Below are 21,109 nucleotides of genomic sequence, written 5' to 3' on the forward strand. Positions count from 1 at the left end.
GAATTCATCCTCAGTGGCTATTAACTAAGCCCATGAACAGAATAATACAGTGCAGGAGGAGCTTAAGGTTCTGACAGAAGGTCCAGTAGCCTTTGAAAGTTGGATGGTGATTGAACCAGAATTAAAGCAGTTTGCTGCTAATTACAAAACAGTATCGGGGAGTTAAGATCTAAAGAAATACTGTAATGACCATGAACAGACGCCCATAGCTCATAAGTAATTTTTTTTTAAATATCACAGATGCTCAACATGGTCAAATAAATAAGTAATCCATATATGAAAAAGGGAAATCACCTTGCTCTTGATACATAGGACCTAGTCAATCCTTTCGCTGCTCAACTAATTACAGTGCATCATGAGAGACTGAAAGCACAGTTGAAAACATTGGATAAACTACAGTACAGTCTGATAGTCACATATTCTGCTACCCCATCAAGAAGAACAATAAAGACTTTTATAAATCTTGCTAGAGTGAATTGTCACTAAGAAGTTGAGTTACTTAAGGAAGGCTGCCAACTATTTTTCCCCATTGTTACCTCTTGCCAAACCAGGTGTGGCTTATGCATATTTTTCAAACATGAATGCCATTCTTTCCTCTCTTCAACTAAGCAAGGAGGGTAAGCTGCATACACATTGTAAGTTGAAGCTAAAATGAAGTTTCCAGAGACAAAGTACAATCTGACGTACTAATTGAGCTTGGTGCATCACTGGTAAATAACGTCACAACAAAAACACTCAAGGTATTTGCAGAGTGCACCACAATACACCACACAACACATTTTTCCAATAGTAGAACAATGAAGTAATCAAAAGGGAACAGACATCTTGTCTGGTGTATATTCCAGTCCGGCCTGTAGTTGAAGCACACTGAATGAGGATAGTTCATTTTGAGAAAATTAGCTGCAAAAAGTCTCAAGATTTCAAAGTAGGAGAAGTTCCTCAGAGTCAAGACCAAATAAAAAAAAAGGAAAGAGAACGGTCTTCTTTCCAATCTAGCAGAGTGATTAAAGGACTATAAGCACAGTAGTGATTGCAACAAAGGAGGAAATGGCTATCACAAATGCTAGTTATACCAGCATCAACCTAGAGCAGTTAGTTCCCTATAACCATAAAAAAACACAGTTATTCCTATACAGTGTGCCTAACATGCTGTTAGGGAAGACTACAAGTCTCGGATGATTGATGTTAATGGCATGGACATTGAGGTAGTTGAGTTGTTCGTTGTGCCTTGCTTCACAGCAATAGGTATAGAGATGATGTGGGATGTTGTTGGAAAAGGGAGCCATTATCACGGATTCCTATTTATGGCATCGTTTTTCCTATAGGACCAGGGAAAATTAAGACGATGCTGTTCCTGCGTGCCTTCACTGGATAAGATGTTGTATTAGGTTTTATCAGCAAAAGAAAAAAAAACATGGCAGGCATGGAATGTCTCTAAAGAAGCCTCAGACACCTTTGCAAACTTAATCAGTTTCCACCTGATATTGAGAACTTTGTTCTATATGTTTCAGAGGAATATCTCTGATTATTTTGTGTGATCAGTCAGATATAACAGTTTCTGTAGATGAGGTTGGATTACTCTATTGACACAAAAGCATAGGTCATACATCTTCATACTGCGAACATGAAAGGGCACTGAAGGAACACGCCAAACGAACTGCCTACTAAGTAGGGTTTATTTGGGACTAACGTGTCATCCTTCAACCACAACCTCAGTGCCTTTCCAAGCGTGGATGGTCTAAAGAAGATAATCCGTTGGAAAACTGTCTTAAGTACCCTTATAACCAGTTTCTAAAAGTTGCTGGGAACTAACATTTGGATAAAGACAAAATATAGTGGCGAAAGGCAAAGGTGGGTATAGAATGGCTATGCTGTACTCCACTCAGCAATTTTTCCAGTCAGATTTAATCAGGTGGTTCATGGGTTTAAACCATATTTCCATACAGCCATGGTGAAAAGCTGTATATTGTCACCAAATCAGGGTATCCAGACATATGTATAACAATATCTCAGTATATATTACATATTAGGGGATCATCTGACGACCTTCTTTGAGAACGGCCAACACATTGTTCAGGTTGCTAGCACGTTTTTCTCATAACATAATGCAAAATAAATATATCAGTCAAAAATCAGGCTTGTGTCGTCAATTGAACAATTGCGTGTGTTTCTACTCTACGATTTGAGGCTCTAGAGGGGAAACAAAGCAGCCATTCACATTCATCCTTTAACTGCGGAATGAAGAATGAACTCTTGTGCAGAAAACTCACACCATCAACCATTTCCTTACCTACCCACCTACACAAAAGCCCTAAATGCAGTGCACCAATCACCTGTCTTGCAAATAATCTCAAAGTTAGTTCACGTATGCCAAGGCCATTCAGTTTAAGCACCTCCTCTAATTCACGTGACCCTTTTACGCAGAGCAACTGCTTTCATATCGACTTCTCTTCGCCCCCAAAGCATTTGACTGGGGCCTGGTCTTGTCCTCATTTCACGTATTCATTTGCTTCATCTCACAGTCTTCCACACAATTTGCCACTCATATTTCTGTCTTCCTGTTTTTTGTCTGGTTACTTTGCTCTTGATGAACATTTACCTTTACAATACCATGTCTTCTTCGAAATCTTTCTTATTCTTACTCATCTCTATAGCTTTTCTTCAATATCACCAACTAACAGAATATCATCTACAGATTGCACCCAATAACATACTCTCTGAAATCGCGCAGTTTTACGCTAACATCTTTTCTCTCTCTACTGTCCTGCCTTACTATCCTATCTTATGAAAATACTAAACAGACATGGTGGAGTAACACGCACTAGTCCTATTCCTACCTCTTCAAACAAGCCAGTCTCACGAGTACACATTCTGACAAAAGTACTGTAAAAAAGAAATATGAACTTTTTTACTTTTCATTCCCTGTTCCCTCTCCATTGCACATCTCATTTTTCTCATAAGCTTTTCCTATGTTCATCTACGCAACATACAGCTTTTCTTCTTTGGTCTCAAACTTATCTGAACTGTTTCATAACAAACACTGGGCCCGCACACGTTCCTCCTTTTATCAACCCACGCCACCATTTCCCCATAAATCCTACGGGTTTCTGTCTTCCAACATTTTTCCTACGTGTATTTGTTAATATTATGCGTCTAATTTCCATTCACCGACTCTCTCTCTCTCTCAAAGACACACGCACACATACACACACACACACACACGTATGTATATATATACTCGTGTATATATATATATATATATATATATATATATATATATATATATATATATATATATATATATATATATATATATATATATGACTACGGAAAACCGCAGCTGGCAAATTCATATTCTGCGATGGTTTAAAATTTCTCAGTTCGATCTTAACCTCAGTATAATAGGGATAATCTGAGCTCACATCCATGTTCATGCTGTATAAAATGGCGTTTATTTTCCAAACTTTTGGTGAATAATTTTCCAGGTGTCTCTTTAAGATATAGTACCAATAAAGTTATGTATAAACCCATTTAACTTTTTACTTTTTATATTCGGGTTCGTGGGTAGAGGGAAAAGAGTTATGATGGTACAAGACTTTCTTTACTTTTATAAAGACTGGATGACAAGTTATGATCAAACCAATATAAGTTGCTACAAGATAAACAGCATTTATTGTTTTTTTTTTTTTACAATAAAAGGCCATTTCAAGCCGTATGATTTATTCATCTTTTCCGTTTATTTAAAAAAAATTAAAGTTTTAAAACATTTCATCATATAACTGGGCATATTATCTAACTGTATATGTACTTATATACCTTCAGTATCTAAAGTTGAATTTTTCCTTGAATTATAATTCTCGTAAATGTTTCTTACTCCCTCTCTCTCTCTCTATTATATATATATATATATATATATATATATATATATATATATATATATATATATATATATATATATATATATCTATGTATATATATATGTATATGTATATGTATATGTATATGTATATATATATATATATATATATATATATATATATATATATATATATATATAAGCTGTTGATTAATTTGCACATGTAATAAACTCAGATTTAAGGACAATATGACTGTTTTCTTATATATTATGTGTTTCTTATAAGTTTGCTATAAACTGGCTGTTAAACGTTATATTCTAAATGTATAGTGAATGAAAAATGCATAGCTAGCTCATTATTGGTATTTATCACATTTCCAACACACCCCCAAGGAAAAAAAAAAGAGCCAAACTAATATAATATTGCAGTAACTGGAATCCTTTATTATTACTATTTTCATCTGTCTCTGTGTTTTTTTGTCTGTCCTTCTCACAGGTATATCTTAGATCAAGTAGTCAATTAGCAACTAATTCCTGTCACCTGACTTGTAGTATCCATGTTGAGACCTAGTATCATATAGATTAGTAATGATTTCACTGACCGTCATTACTGTTTGGAAGATAATTATGTTGTTCCTTTGACGTTGATGAGATGAATTTATTATTTCAAAGACATCTTTTGTTAGTTTTAATATATTTCCTAATTTCAAAGTTTTTTTTAATTATATGCTTTAGCTCACTTGTGTACCATTTTCATGAAGTGGGATGTACATATACCCAAGATTCTGCAAAGTCTGGAACATTTGTAATTCTGAATTCTGTCTCGTCAGCTTTAAATCATAGGCTAGATGTTATCATGTACAATTTAGTTTTATTTGGAGTGAGGAGCTGAGGTGTTGAAGTACTTATAATTAGTCATAGAATTTTTAACCAATTGAAATACGACGCACTAAGCACTTGGCATTAAGATTTCTTTAAATTTAATATAGTACCTTTTAGTATAGAAGAACTGTAGTGATAAAATTACTTCTTGCAGTTCATTTAAATTGGTCTGCAATTTCCATATATTTGTAATCCTTAATTGACTCAGATTGCAGAATATTCTTATTGATTTGATTAACTTTTCTTTCAGCGGGACTTGCTTTATAAGGTAATGAATTTCTCTCAATTTGTACTTAAAGATGAAACTGTAAAAAGTTTAAATGGTTGGCATACAGTGTGTGATCTGATAAGACAGGGACTCTGGTATTGATGAGAAATGACACTACTCCCACACCAAGGCCAAGTGTTGCGAGAATTCATTTGCTTCAAATGCTGCTGCTGCTGATGCTCAGTTTTTTTTTTTTTGAGGGGTTCTCTCTCCTCTTACTTGGTCCCTGACTTAATTGATTCATTCACATAAACTTCCCTAATGCCCGAAGAGATTCCCCCACCCCTCCCCTTCTTCCGAACCTCCTCCACAGATGAATTTCAGTCATGGATGTCAATGAAAACTACTTGTCCTTTCATTGGAGTGTAATGATCAATTATATATATATATATATATATATATATATATATATATATATATATATATATATATATATATATATATATATATATATATAATATGTGTGTGTGTAAACACAAACACACACATATATATGTATATATGTGTGTGTGTATAGGTGACCCCATACATCTTTAGAGTGTGTGTTAATAAATGCACATCTCTATTTATTCTTTTAACGATGTAGGGTGTAAAAGAGGCTAGGCCGCCATAAATGAGGTTCGGTCCCACAAAATAAAGTACTACTGGAGTTCTGACCCAGGAAAAAGAAAGGTAGAGAATTCCAAGTGTCGTCAAGTGGATGACATGAAAGATCAGCCAAAGTGGCTGACGACTGGGTTTGTGGCTTTCACACAATATCAGTAGAGTTGTGCACTGGGTTTAAAACAAGGACAAGAGTCAAGCATGTCGACAGGGACAAAATCTTGAGCAGTGCACGTAGTGATAGACGTGGTACGTCAAACAAGCTGTGGGATATCTTAAGCTGCATGTCTTATGATAAAGTTTGTCAGCTAGACCAGATATATGTGTGTGTATGTATATATATATATATATATATATATATATATATATATATATATATATATATATATATATATATATATATATATATATAAATATATATATATATATTATATATAAATATATATATATATATTTATTTATATATAAATATATATATATATATATATATATATATATATATATATATATATATATATATATATATATATATATATATATATATATATATATATATATATATATATATATATATTTATATATAAATATATATATATATATATATATATATATATATATATTATTTATTTATTTATATATAAATATATATATATATATATATATATATATATATATATATATATATATATATATATATATATATATATATATATATATATATATATATATATATATATATATATATATATATATATATATATATATGTTGTCTTTTCAGTAGCTACAATGATGTGATGAAACTTTATCTTGCCAGGAAGGATACGGTCTTATTCTCGATAGTAGCAAAGAGCATCGGAGCATAGTCACTGGAACCTATCATATGTGAGGTCGTTTCCTGTCGCAGAAGTTGAAAGCTTTTCATTTGCTCCCCGTTCCTACAAAAGGCTTGTACAGATAAGTTTATCTAAGAATGCGAAAGGAAGTGGAGAAGTTAAAATGGCCTTGTGGCTGTCTCTCTCTCACTCTCTCTCTCTACATTATATATATATATATATATATATATATATATATATATATATATATATATATATATATATATATATATATATATATATATATATATATATATATATACATATACACACACACACACACACATATATTTGTGTTTCACAATCGAGAGTAATTCTCATTGCTTACCTTTTGCTAAAAAGTCGAGAAGTCCCATCTATTGGTAGCTTGATAGTGACCGCATCAAAAAGGCTACTGGCAACGTACATCTGTACATATGCACACTCATTCTCTCTCTGTCTCTCTCTCTGTCTCTCATGTCTACAGTGAAACAAGAGTTACCCAAAATAATTTATTTTACAATAATCTAACATAACTGGATTGCAAGAAACAAGAGACAAAATAAAATGGAATACTAAGGTTCACCAAATGATTACACATATTACAGTCCATTATATTCAACTGATTATTCTCTCTAAAGAGTTCCCTACAATAGGTCAAAATAAGCCAAAGTCCAGTACATTCCCAATGAGTACATCGTAACCTCTTCCTCAGTGAAACATCTCAAAACAACAACGTTCACAGTCTTAATTGACAGGTCTCGAACCACAGTGTCTTCACCAAAGACCTCTATTAATATTCAATGTTGATTTCGAATGACAGTTTGTTTGATAACTAATCCCTTCACACCCTGGGGCTCCGCCCCTCCCCCCCAAAATCACACATACAAACGAATTAACTGGAACCTGGACATTTCCGGCGAACGAACTCACAAAGTCTTGTCGCTAGGCAGGGATGTTCTCACGTCTCAAGAATATCTGGTGCACCTGACACACATACAGTTCTCTAATTAGGATGCGCACCAGACAACAGCTAAACATTCTCTCAAGGTTCTTTACAATGCCTTTAACCACACTTATTAATCAAACATCTACTTGTAGTACATAAAATATCTGTGACCTATGAGCTTTTCATATATATATATATATATATATATATATATATATATATATATATATATATATATATATATATATGCATACCTCAGGAATTGAATTGAAAAAAGGAACTTGTGGTCGAATGATTAAGAGCCTGATCATTCAATAGAAAATGCTGAGTAATAAATGACAATAAAATTTATCGACCACTCCGTGGAAGTTGGTAACAAGCAAATTCAGCAGCCTAGTGAACAGTTTCTGTTGCAAGTAAACAACAAGCCAACTCAGCAGTTTAGAGTGTGGCCCGACGTGGACCGGACAGAGATAGGAATGGAGGTGTTACTCTGGCTTGTTATCTATGCGTCACCTACTCCGAGGTTCTACTACTAAACACCGTATGGTAAATGTAAAGTAGACGTCCACACGAAGATATCATTTACTAATATAATTTATCAGCCACACGATATAGAAATGGGTGTATATAATACTTTGATCCCTCAGTGGCTAGTACTGAACACGGCGTCCCATGGAGCTTCTGCCGTGTTTAGCACTAACACATCGGGGAAGGTGACGCGTACATAACGAGCCAAAGTAGCACTGAAATAGCAACGGGAATGCTGATAGTGGAAAAAATTATGAATAGTGAACTCAGCAGGGGTGGTGAACAGTGATATACTTAGGATGTCCTGTTAGCTATGATGTAGTTATGAAGTCAAACACTTCCACCTAAAAACTCTATAAAAGGAGGGAGAGAGAAGCAAAACAGCAGAAAGACAAAAGAGAGCTGGGCATGGAAAGAGTTATTCTTGGATTGTGTTAAGTGACTAGACTATAAATTTCTCATTCTCATCTCCCAGTATGTAAAGAGAAACTTATTCTCACGGCAAATTTTTAAAGTTAACTTTGGTTTCTACCGCTAGTTAGACTCCAGAAAAGCAGCTCATTCTTAATTAGTGGCACTCATATAATTAAAGGGACACTAAAGGAAGAAAACTATCAACAAACAGTGATTACCCTGATACATAAAAAGTTTCATATGTAATGAAACATAGTTCCTGCCTAAAGCAGAACCCAACGACCACCACTGGCTACTTACCTTAGTTATTTCTGTTTATTACAGGGGGATTAGGAGGAAAAGAACCAGATTTTTAGATGCGAACTTCTGTGTGCTGGAGAAGGGACATGATGGGTGATTAACTTCACATCTTCAAATAGGGTTCTTCTCCACTTGATCCCCCTATTATCTAGAAAAAAGTATTGTGCTTAGGGCTTGTTTTATGCCTCTAACTTATCTTTGCATGATTTTCTCTTCTTCACTAGTTTCTATACTCAAAGTTTGCTGAGTTTTGAAATCTCTGGTAAAAGAAAAAAGAAAACTCAGGCAGCATTTTTTCTTTCATCTTTTTTCTTTATCCTAATCACAGATGTTCGCCTTGCACCTTCGAAGCACTCATTTGTACAACCTGATCCAAAGAAGAGTGACTTCTGTGGTTCTTCCAGCTATTATCTGATTGATATTAATTTTTCAAAAGCATAACATTTTTGAAATTCTACTTGGTGCTCACCTTATAAGACTGAAAAATCACAACCTGAGCTGTGATCATCAGCATAGTTTCAGTACTGAAAGTTCAACGGATTATTCTATTCCTGCTTTGCTCACATTCAGTCATTCTTTCTCCTGAGCTTCCGGGCATCCTGCTCGATCGGTCACGATAACTAGTGCATCTGACAGGATGGTATGTGTTCGTCTTATCCACAACCCCTGCTTTTGGATCTATTTTTTTCCTTTGAACTAATTTCTAGTTTCTTATCGACCTGATACATTTTCCTTGTGGTTGGCGATGCTTATTCTGTCACTTCATTGGTCCATTTCTCCGGGCCTTTTTTTTATCTCTCTAGTGTTGCCTTTGCTTCCCAGAGCCCCTCCTTCAGATTTAAATGGTGCTTATCGCCCTTGCATGGACTAACTTCCTTTTGCGTGGGAAGGTTCTTCACACTATTCGTTTTGAGAGAGCGGAAAAAAAATGCTGCCAGGGTTAGTTCCAATCTGATTCACGTCGATTGCATTGCAAAGATGTATCCTTATTATTGCTTTACAGATGTTACTTTTCGAGTTGGTCTTAGGAAATAACTCACTTCTAACAGTTGTTCGCGTTCCACCCTTTTGCAGTTGACCGATCCTGCATATGCCAGGTAGAAGTTTCACCCAGTTTGTCATTCACGTCTAGATTGTGCCATTGTCTACACTTTTGTGTTTTTGGAAATTATTTACTTTGCAGTTTTATGAAAGAAATTTGCTTTATCCTTTATGGGTTGAAAAACTTAACGCTAGACTTCGGTACACCTATTGATAATAAGCAAGCCCAATGTTTTCATTTTAACCCACCTATGTACAATACTTCTATAGTTCCTACATTCAGTATCTTCACCTTTCTTTGGTGCCTTGACTATTACTTACAATTCCTAATCATCAAGTTTTGTTTCTTCACTCTATATCCATCTCCCAAGTTTCTTTATTATTAATTCCACTTCAGAAACCGAATTCATTGATAACCACATCCAGGTCTTCGTCAGCCACTGGTATAGTAGTCAGATTGTTTCCCTCTAATCTTATCCATGACTTGGGCAAAATGTTCCGATAAACAGTGTCTTTCTTATTTATCTGATGTTATTATTTACCCATCCTTCCTTTTAGCAAGTATTTTTACTCTATTTCTTTTCCCCCATAGATTTTTCATCGGCAATTCTGTGGGCTAGCCTAAAACAAATCCAGTCCCTGTCCATGGCTTTGTCAATGTTATCAGCCATTGTTCTAAATATTCTCATTTATCTCTTCTTGAGCTTCATTTAACTTCACTGGCTAAACTTGTGCACTCTGCACTTTAGAGTTTGCGTTCCTAATTTCCATTTTTAAATCCGTTTGCTTCTGCTTCTTTATTAGTTCTCAGGGCTTATCCGGCATCCAGGGATCTGTGATGTTACCGTATACCACAGCACTTCTTGTCAAGCAAATGGATAAATATTCTTGCTGTTTAACCAGTCTTCATTGATTGTGCGCTCCGCCTCAGATGAGGTTTCTAGAACTGCAAATCTGTTAGGAAATTCAGTAGCAAAAGCCTCTTGATGTTCATCCTCAAGAAGCTTTACTTTGTTGGGGGTTTTAATTTCAGCTTTATTGTGGCAATGACAAGTTGGAAATCATCGCCGATATCTGCTTCTATGTAGCTCCTAACATTCTCTTTGTTCTTTTTCTCTCTTTCTCTTTAGTTATTTGATCTGTTTGGTTTTTATTAATGATACCTGAAGAATTTTTAAGTGAAATTATGGATGTCTCTTTGTTGGAAAAGAAATGCTTCCATATGCCAAATCACTTGCAGCACAAATGCTAACAAATTGCATGTCCCGTATTTACTTTTTCCCTGACATCCTCCGTACCCTCATAGTTATTAGCAGCCTTTTCATTCATATAACCAGTAACACTTCTCATACCTATTTCGTTTTCATAAAACTGTTTCTCACAACAGAAGATGGTAAAAAAAAAAAAAAGCAACGATCACGTTCACATTCGAGGTGCTTAATCGTGGGAGAACCCCCTATGCAGAAATCTTGCACAACACTTGCCGCTTCAAGCACCTACACAGAATGGCCACCAGCAGTGTGTTGAAAACCATTGCACACGCTCCATCATTCATCTCTGTTTTACCTGCATTGTTTCATTTTTTGAGATTTTTAAAGCCTTCTTTTTAATATCTCTTTTGCGCCATCTATTCATCTCTTTTCAGGCTTTCCTGTGCTCCCTCCAAACGCTTCCGGACTCTGTACTCTTTTCACCAGTGTATCATCCTTCATTCCTTTCCACAGTTATAACTCAATAACCTCTGATATGTTCATTTACCAAGATTAAAAATTTTATTGCTACCCCGTTATCTCCAAATTTTCACCCTTTAAATTTTCCTTACAACATTTGTATTCAACAGCCACAATTCACTTTCAAAGAGGAAATTGTCTCAACAAACCCTACATATATTCTTATCTCGATGTTATAGTTTTTTTTTTCTAGAAGACGCTTATGATTAGGAATTATAGATATCTCTGAAATGATAGATAGGAATTAATGCTTTCTAACTTTTCTAGTTTTTTATGCCTTACACTTTCTGGTGTTTACAGTGAAAAAAGAAAGAGTTTTAAACTCGAAAACACCCAGTCCACCTGTTTTACAATCCCACAAATCCGTTTCGTCAATACAACATTGACACGACTTTATATGTTCACATGTATGGTGTAGGTTACCGACACAAAAGCAGGTTAATCCCAAAGTCTTTGACTGGCTGATAGGCCCGGTGCGTAAAACCTATTGCTTGTTGGATACAAATTTTCAACTCTCTCTCTCTCTCTCTCTCTCTCTCTCTCTCTCTCTCTCTCTCTCTCTCTCTCTCTCTCTCTCTCTCTCTCTCTGCATTCTTACTTGCGTTTTGTTGATATATCTATGAGCAAAGGGCAATTCGCACTCAGAGAGAGAGAGAGAGAGAGAGAGAGAGAGAGAGAGAGAGAGAGAGAGAGATGGATACTTTTCTTTAAACATTCTGTTCAATGATGAGACATGGTTATAGGTTTTGTTTAGGATTGACATACTTTGATATCACTAAATTGTTTGACCTAAACTTTCCGAATTGGCCAGAAATTATGTTGATTAAATAGCTGTCTTAGATCATGAATTGTTAAATGAATGTAAGTGATAATGGGTTCAAAGATTATCTGTGCAACTTTGATACAGAAAGATTATAACAAACAATCTTAGGGTTTGTAAATAAATAAAAGCACACTCTCTCTCTATCTTATACATACACAGTTTATATATATATATATATATATATATATATATATAAACATCTATCTATCTATCTATCTATCTATCTATCTAAATTTATATTATATATATATATATATATATATATATATATATATATATATATATAAGTTCTATCTTAGACAAGTTTAGTTTATTAACCTTTCATCACTATTTTCTTTTCTCTATATCTTCATTATATATATATATATATATATATATATATATATATATATATATATATATATATATGTATATAATAATATTATATATATATATATATATATATATATATATATATATAAGTTCTATCTTAGACAAGTAGTTTATTAACCTTTCATCACTATTTTCTTTTCTCCAGTATATCTTCATTTTCTTCTGCTAAAAGTGCTCCGAATAGATTCAGTTACAGTGTCGCCTAATGCTTTACCTTCCTCTTGAATAACTGCACATGATTTTCTCTTGTTCTGCAAATGTACCTGGAAGAATTTTTTTCCTTTTATTAAATATAAATTACATTATCCTACCATTTTCTGTCCCTTCCTCCTATGCACTTACAACAATTCCTTCAAATTCCTGACTCCGTGACGTCATTCTTGAACTTTGCGTATTCCTCACAAACTCCCTCAACCTCGGCTTCTTTCATCTTGGGATATTTTCCTGCAGCGTTTTCTTAAACGTCATTCTTCCTTTTTTCTTTTCAACCTTCTCACAATACGATTTTCCAAATTTGGAACGCTTTCTTTCCAATTAAAAATGTTTTTTTTTTCACAATTCCTTCAAATACTCATGATTTAAATTATGTAATCAAGGGTGATGGTAGAACGAGAATAGTGGATTTATGCGGGTATTTAGAATTCGTTCATGGTTGCACTTTACGTGAGTCAGATTTTTTCCCCCGACCCTTCCCTTGACAATACTTTAGTCTACACAGTGTAATAAATAGGGCAATAAAAATGATCAAATATATGACAATCATTCTTCTTTTCACAATTTGCGTCTACTTTACATTTTTCTCATGATTTGGTAACCTCTTTTCATTACAATAGTATATATATATACATATGTATACATATATATACACGCTCACATATATATGTGTATGTATATATACATATATATATCTATAAATATATATATAAATATATATATATATATATATATATATATATATATATATATATATAATATATATATATTTAAATATATGTATAATTAGATGTATTGTATACATATAATATATATATATATGTATTTATATATATGTATATATTGTATATACATACATACATACATACATACATACACACACACACACACGTGTGAATATATAAATGAAGACTTTGTCTTCATTTATATATTCACACGTTCCATATTTTCAAAGTGGTTCAGTTATACATATATATATATATATATATATATATATATATATATATATATATATATATATATATATATATATATATATATATGTATATATGTGTGTGTGTGTGTTTGTTGTGTGTGTGTGCGTGTATGTGTATGTGTGTGTTTTGTTTAATCAGCCTGTCGTGTTCCTAATAAGGCTGAATAAAGAGACAAACAAAAGATCAGTTCCTTTTACGTTTATATTTCGGTTCTTGAATCACAGATGAACACTCCCTAGAGAAAATCGACAATATCAGTCACTTCCTATGCCTAGCATCTCAGCATCACAAACGTCAGCGCAGGTGAAACTCTCCAATTTCATTGAAACAAAGGTAATTCCATTCCAGTGCCCTTTCTTTCTCAGTCTCCCTCTCCAGTTCTTCTTTTCCGAATCATGCACATTTCTCTACAGTCTATCTTGCTCCATTCATTTCACCAAGCCAAATACACTCAGTACACACTGGTTCTTCCCCCCTTGGGATAACCGTTTTAATGTATGATCAACTTCTCCTTACATATAAATATTCATTTTAACAACCATTATCTTTCTTCACTCATTTCCTTATAACATCAAGACATCACATCCATAAAGAAGAATAGGCTTAGTAGTCCCAACTTTACTTCCATGTCCATACCATTTATTTTCTTTATTTGTACCTTTTGCAAAGATCCTCCAGCACACCTTGATTTACCCATTTTGTGAATGACGCCTCCTCTCATCCTATTTCCATTACTTTCTCTTCTATTCTTAATTCCCTTTTCGGTCTTATTGGTTACAGTTATCTCATTCTGTTGCTTCACTCGTACCGGAACTCACTTTCAGCTTCCTCAGCTAATATTATTTTCCAGCTTTTTGCTGATCTTTGTAGCTTCTCCTCACTATTAACACGAAGACTGCATATCTAGCAAATGTCGACTATAATTTTGATCTTCATACATATAGATTATACACACACGTGTATATATATATATACATACATACATACACACATATATATCAAGCAACAAATACCTTTTAAAATCCGACTGATGATACCTTAAAAGTAATTTATACCTGAAGGGAAATATATTTAATAAATGCTTATGCAAATATCAACTATAATGTTATGTGAAGATTAACATTATAGTCGTTATTTGCATAAGCACTAAGCATATATATATCTTCATATATATATATCTTCATATATATATATATATATATATATATATATATATATATATATATATATATAGAGAGAGAGAGAGAGAGAGAGAGAGAGAGAGAGAGAGAGAGAGAGAGAGAGAGAGAGTATACACACACACACATGTATATATTTGAGACATAGTGAATGGTTGAATATATATTAAAATAAAAAACCACGTGTATAAACGAAAAAACTCAACACACAAACACACATATAGATATATGTGTGTGTGTGTGTATGTATGTATGTATGTATGTATATATGTATGTATATATATATATATATATATATATATATATATATATATATATATATATATATATATATATATATATATATATATATATATATATATATATAACACCTATGAAAGCATGATGTACCTTTCTTTACACAGCATTTTGCATCAAACAAGTCATTCTCACTTACACATATTTTAACCCAGTCTTAGCACTCGTCCTTAAATTTTACCCCATACATTTACAACAACCAACAACTATTATCAGAATATCTGCCAGTTTTATTATAAATTTTTTCTTGCTAAATTCTTGTTACATACAAGTTTTATTTTATTCTCAGGGTCTGGAGCAATTGTTTCATGAATGCAGTGCTCCTTAATTGAATTTAGTGTGCATAGATGTATATATACGAACAAACATATATATATATATATATATATATATATATATATATATATATATATATATATATATATATATATATATATATATATATATATATATATATATATATATATATATATATATATATATATATATATATATATCTATATATATTATACAAATTCATATTCACTTTTTATTTATTTTAAGTACATGTAACATGGAGGTATAATGATCAGTTACCCTTCAGTGGTACTGAAAAGATACCTCCAGATAGTAACATAAGGATAATGTTGTGAGATGTCTCTCAGTGCAATGATCTCAAATTCCCAGTTAGGTCTTGACGTTTGGCTTGACTATGGATGCTAGAGTTATTTATATATGTGCCATTATTAATTAAGTAGTTCTGTGGTTAATCCACACGGCCTAATGTCATTTCCTAACGTAAGTCTAAAGATATTCTTTTTTTCTTTCTATTCATTATCGGAAGAGGTAAGCGGCGGCTATAATCACCACTTTTTCTTACTGTAGTTTAGATTTCTCTCAAAGTATTATGTGTTGCAGAACGTTTGCCGATTTTATTTAGGAAAACATTAAAATGTACACTACAGCACTTGAAGAAAAAAGTTACCACCATTTTCTTTTTTACTCTTGATGTTTATCATAATCAATTCTTACTGTAAATGCATTGTCTTGGGTGTGAAAAGTCACCGGCATACTACAGCATGTCCTCTTATTGCAACCAGAGAACATTGTATGAATGAATTAAAGCTTGTGTGAATAATTAGAATATCATATCAAACAAACATTAATAATCCAACCAGTAAATGAAGTTCTTTGAACAAATTGGTTAGGTTAACAAGGGCCTCTGATTTTAGACCCTTAAATATAACGTAAATATAAAATAAAATGAGAGCATTATATTGCGCAAGCAGACTGCTGGAAGACTGCACTTGTGAACATTTATTCTACAGGTAGATATCAGTTGGTATTTGAAGGTTGCTAATGGACTCTTATACTCAGTTATCTATGCCATATCTGTGCTTAAATTTCAAGTTTATGTTTTACCTTCGTACTTCTCGAATAATACACCCAAATTCACAAGATATGAATGAAATTTGCTTGACCGAGAAAGTTCTAAAAAGTATTTTAACCGTTGACTTGACCAAAAACTATTGGCACTAGTTTTAAACTGTTTCAATGCATTGGTGGAGAGGTTTGCTATTTAGTTTTCAGTGAGGTTTTGCCCGTATTCTTTTCGTATAATATAGAATAATCACTTTTCTACAAACTTTTTATCCTTCAGAATTTATCCAGATACATAAAAAATTAGGTTTTAAGGAAATTAGGCTGTTTTCACCTGTTTTGAATACGTAAAGAAATAAATATATACGGTATATATATCTTTTTATTTTGCGCAATTTCTACAACCACTGATAATTTTTGTTTTAAAGGAGTAAGCTGCATATGTCAACATTAGACTTCTTTTAAGTAAAACTTGTAGGTCTTGGAGTATCCTTGTGGTGTTATTTAGGCGCAAAGTCTTGAAGATTCTATTTTTATCTGGTCGTACTATAGTCCTCATACAGTCACAAACTATACATCATTCTTTAACTAACTTATCTCTTGTCATGAGTCTGCTTCCTTCTCACTTGGCTGTCATTTTTCTTTTCGGAAGGAAAAGATCATTCCACCTAAAACTAAAGTGGGAGATAAGGATTTCATCTGATCCACTGATTATGAGAGGTAAGCAATTACCCAGCACCTAACGCAGGATCCGGATCACCATGATTTCATCTTCTAGGTCTTCTGATATAATTTCAATTGTTTCCTCTTCTGTGCCCTTACTCCACATACAGACACTGCCTTACTTACGAACATTCAACTTTCAAACATTCAGAGATACAAACAAATGGGATCGCAAATTAAAATTGTGTTCAGAGCGATCCCCTTTGCCACCAAGAACGTCAGATTTTGTTCTGCGCGCCTGTTCTATAAAATACAGTACTGCACGTACAGTGAATTTTGTTTTAGGATGAAGAACGTACAGTACTGTATTGACTTTATATCATACTGTACTTAAATAGGCGTGAAAAGACTGTAACCAACTTAGAAACAATATTCAACATACACACGGCCGTCCGGAACGTAACTCGTTTGTAACTAGGGTGATGTCTGCATTCTCCCAGTTGGCCCATATACAATTCTTTCGTTTCATTTACCAGGCGAGCCGAAGTCGTCATTTTGTGTTTCTGACGTTAGTAACACCTTAACCTTAATCTTTGAGGGGATGTTCCCTCTTTTTTTATATCCATTTCTTTATTTGAATTCTGTTTGGCTTTCAGCTATCTGGTTAAGAGAGAGGGTGCATTAAACACGTCTTTACCTTTCTGTTGCTACTTATTCTCTTTTTTGATATCTGGAAGGAGGTATTGTAATTGTGCACTCTGAAGCAAGGAGCTTTTTTTTTTTTTTTTTATACCACGTGGAATTCTGATGCTATGTTCTTGTTCATAATGGGGAAATTTCTAGTTCTTTGGTGATAAAGTAATGAACAAAATTTTTTTTAGTAAAAGTCTTTTCACTGTGATATGTCTCTAACTTGTTTTCAATTTTACATTGAATTCTTGTCATAGTATTTCCTATAGGAATGACCCTTTTATTTAACCATCTATTAAAGTTTTTACGGTTCATGCACACTTACAGATTAGCATGGGATCTGGTTTTGATCTGTTACCTCTTTTCCATGAAAGAATTTGAACTTTTTTAATTTAATTTGTAAACCCTCCTAAACATCAACCATTCACGCGATTCTCTGCTTAAAATATTTGCTGGGTATATACATCCTTCAAGATGAGCATTGTATGTAGTCTGAATGTAATTTTTTTTTATTCCATAAGGAGATTCTAGAAAAGCTGGCGCTTGTGCTTCACTATCATTTTTGTTTTAATGAAAATCTAGTTTGATCCCTGCAATCATTCTTTACACCATCTCATTACTTTAAGTTCTACCACCGTTAAAATATCAAGAAAAGTTTCCCCAACTCTCACTTCCTAATTGTTCTGAATGATCTCCTTCCATTGTTTTACCAGTAAAAGCTCTGAGTGGCAAGATTTACTGGGTAAATCCTGCTGTTTCCATTCCTCTGTTCACTGTAAACTTTATTCTTGGCAATTTGTCTGACTGCTATCCCTCTTGTTGTTGATGTCACATGTGATTCACTCCTTGTTTGGTTAGTGTTCTTCAGGATTTTCTTTCCTTGCCTTTTCTTGTTTCCTTTTCAACAGTGATTGTCAGTCCATCTCTCTTCCTAATCTTTCTTCTAGCAGCGAGTCAACGTTACGTCTGGTATAGTAATTGCTTTTTGTTTAATGCCTTTGGTTTGGATGGGTATTTTACTGTAGGTGAATATTTCAGTTAAAGTCAGTTGTACTCGGCTTTCCTTTTGGTTTATGTGCTGGTTCACCCCTCTCTTTCAGTATAGCTAGATACGCCAAGGTTGTATAAAATGCCAGCGTTACCTATGCATCCGCATGTTTACCCACTTGAATCCATACCGCGTGCACAGAAAGATATTTTAGTTTCTTACCTGAAAATACTCTGCTCCATTTTCAGTTAAATAAGATACAAATGACCTTTATATCAGATATCAATCCTCGATTCTACTCACAGCCCATCCCTTCTCCCTCTTCGTCGACGTACAAATGACACTTGGAACTTATGATCCAGTTCCGGATAGCAACCTCCAATGTGAAATGCTCAATACCCTTCGGGAAACTGATTTCGACATTGATAAACTTGCAATACAGCGAGTCCGATAGTTTATAATCCTTGTGAAGGCTTTATTGCCATTAGGGCTATAGAGGGTTGCGTATTAATAGTTTCTTGACAGCACTGCACTTTCCGGTAAATCGGCTGTTACCATTAATAAACTTCTCTTTAATTCATATTTAATATCAGTACTTTTAATGGTCTTTGCTCAGTGTCTTCCGCTCTACTTTATGTACGCGTTCTCCTTCATTTATTATAACCAATTTAGATTTCATAGTATTTTCCTACGTTTGCGTAATGCTATTTTATGAACCCTTCATTCGTGCAGTGCTCCATAACATCAAGCCTTGATTCGTGACAGTCTGATGAATTTCACATCCATTCCTCTCTACGGTGACCGAGCAATAGCCTTCAGTAATTCAGACGTTCTCGTAAACCATTCCTTTTACCAAGCCAGAGTCACTATGCAAATTTCAGACCCTTTCTGGCGTCCGTATTCACATCCAGTCGAGTAAAAATTCAGTTAAGAAGTTTGGGCGCTATATTTCAAAGGCTTTTTAGGACTCTCACCTTTTGCCCGATCGCACTTGCGTCAGTTAAGGTGAGTTTTCGCCATAAATTAGAAATGCTTTCATTCTTCTTGACTTGTGACCTTTGTCTGATTGAAGTCAGAGTCAGTTTCAATGCATGGTCTCAAACTGCTTCTTTGTTCTCACGAAGGCAAATAAATGGTTTGTCGTGCAAAGGCAAATGAATACTCGATAATTTCTTGTAAAGTATGTTTTCATTTATTTACTAAAATTGATTAATTATTATATATATTTTTTAGCATTGTCAAAGATGATTATTTTAAGCAAAACTTGATACAGAGATAATTCTTTTTAGTTGCAACATTTGTATCCCTTTTATCGAGTGTCATAGTCGCTGTGAAGTCAGCTTTTGTTAATTCTTACGCCTGGAAATCCTTTGAAATGAAAACGATCTTGTACACAAGTATTAGTCTCGTTCTGAATTTATAGATATCTTGAATGATATTATTTCAGCAGATGTTAAGTTACAAGTCTAGGCGAAAGGACCTTCACCGGCTTAAGCCACTCGCTCTCTCTGTTGGCTTTTCGAGCCTAACTTTGAACTACTGCCGGTCCCACCAGGCTCCTAAAATTTGAAGGGAGTTGCAGTGATGATAGTGGAAGTTTGTATGCCAAATGCGTTTAGAATTCATTGCTGGTTACCTATACAAGCACTGTCCAGACAAATTAGCGACATAATTTCTCAGATACTCTGTTTCTCTGGTGAAGCTTTTATTGCCCTAGAGGCCATTAGTGGGGTGTATTAGTGTTTTTTGGACATATTGTGCTTTGGGCTCTGTTCCGCTTAATAGATTCTATGTTTTCCAGTTTAATTTGTCCGATGAATTCCTGAGACTAATTTTTATTCCCCCTTTTTTTTTTTTTTTTTTTTTTTTTTTTTTTTTTAGAAATAAAACCAGTTACTTCTTGTTGCTATCCTAAATAAACTATGTAAAGATATAGTGTCCTGCAGTGTAAGATTTCCTAGCATCCCCATACCTGATATCATATTAACAGTCTTACATTCCATTGTCTTGTGTATTTTCCTGAATCTTTCTCTCAAAATTTCCGAGTATTTTTTTATTGCTCCTGAAAAATTTTTAAAAATCATCTTTATAAATCACTCAGGTATAGATAAGTGCTGTTCAAAA

The 21,109-nt window shown here is 33.6% G+C and overlaps 1 protein-coding gene across 2 annotated transcripts in view; it reads left to right on the top strand.

The window, feature by feature from the left end:
• Positions 1-21,109, top strand: part of LOC136849036 (coiled-coil domain-containing protein AGAP005037-like) — a 926,632-nt gene that overhangs the window by 505,445 nt on the left and 400,078 nt on the right. The window contains exon 7 of one of the 2 annotated variants that reach the window (XM_067121927.1): positions 4,989-5,006. The exons of the other annotated variant lie outside the window; for it this stretch is intronic. Within the exon in view, the coding sequence (XP_066978028.1) occupies positions 4,989-5,006 (18 nt within the window). The remainder of the gene's footprint in view (positions 1-4,988; positions 5,007-21,109) is intronic. 2 annotated transcript variants of the gene reach the window in all.

Source organism: Macrobrachium rosenbergii, chromosome 20 (genome assembly GCF_040412425.1).
Source record: "Macrobrachium rosenbergii isolate ZJJX-2024 chromosome 20, ASM4041242v1, whole genome shotgun sequence".
Lineage (NCBI taxonomy): Eukaryota > Metazoa > Arthropoda > Malacostraca > Decapoda > Palaemonidae > Macrobrachium > Macrobrachium rosenbergii.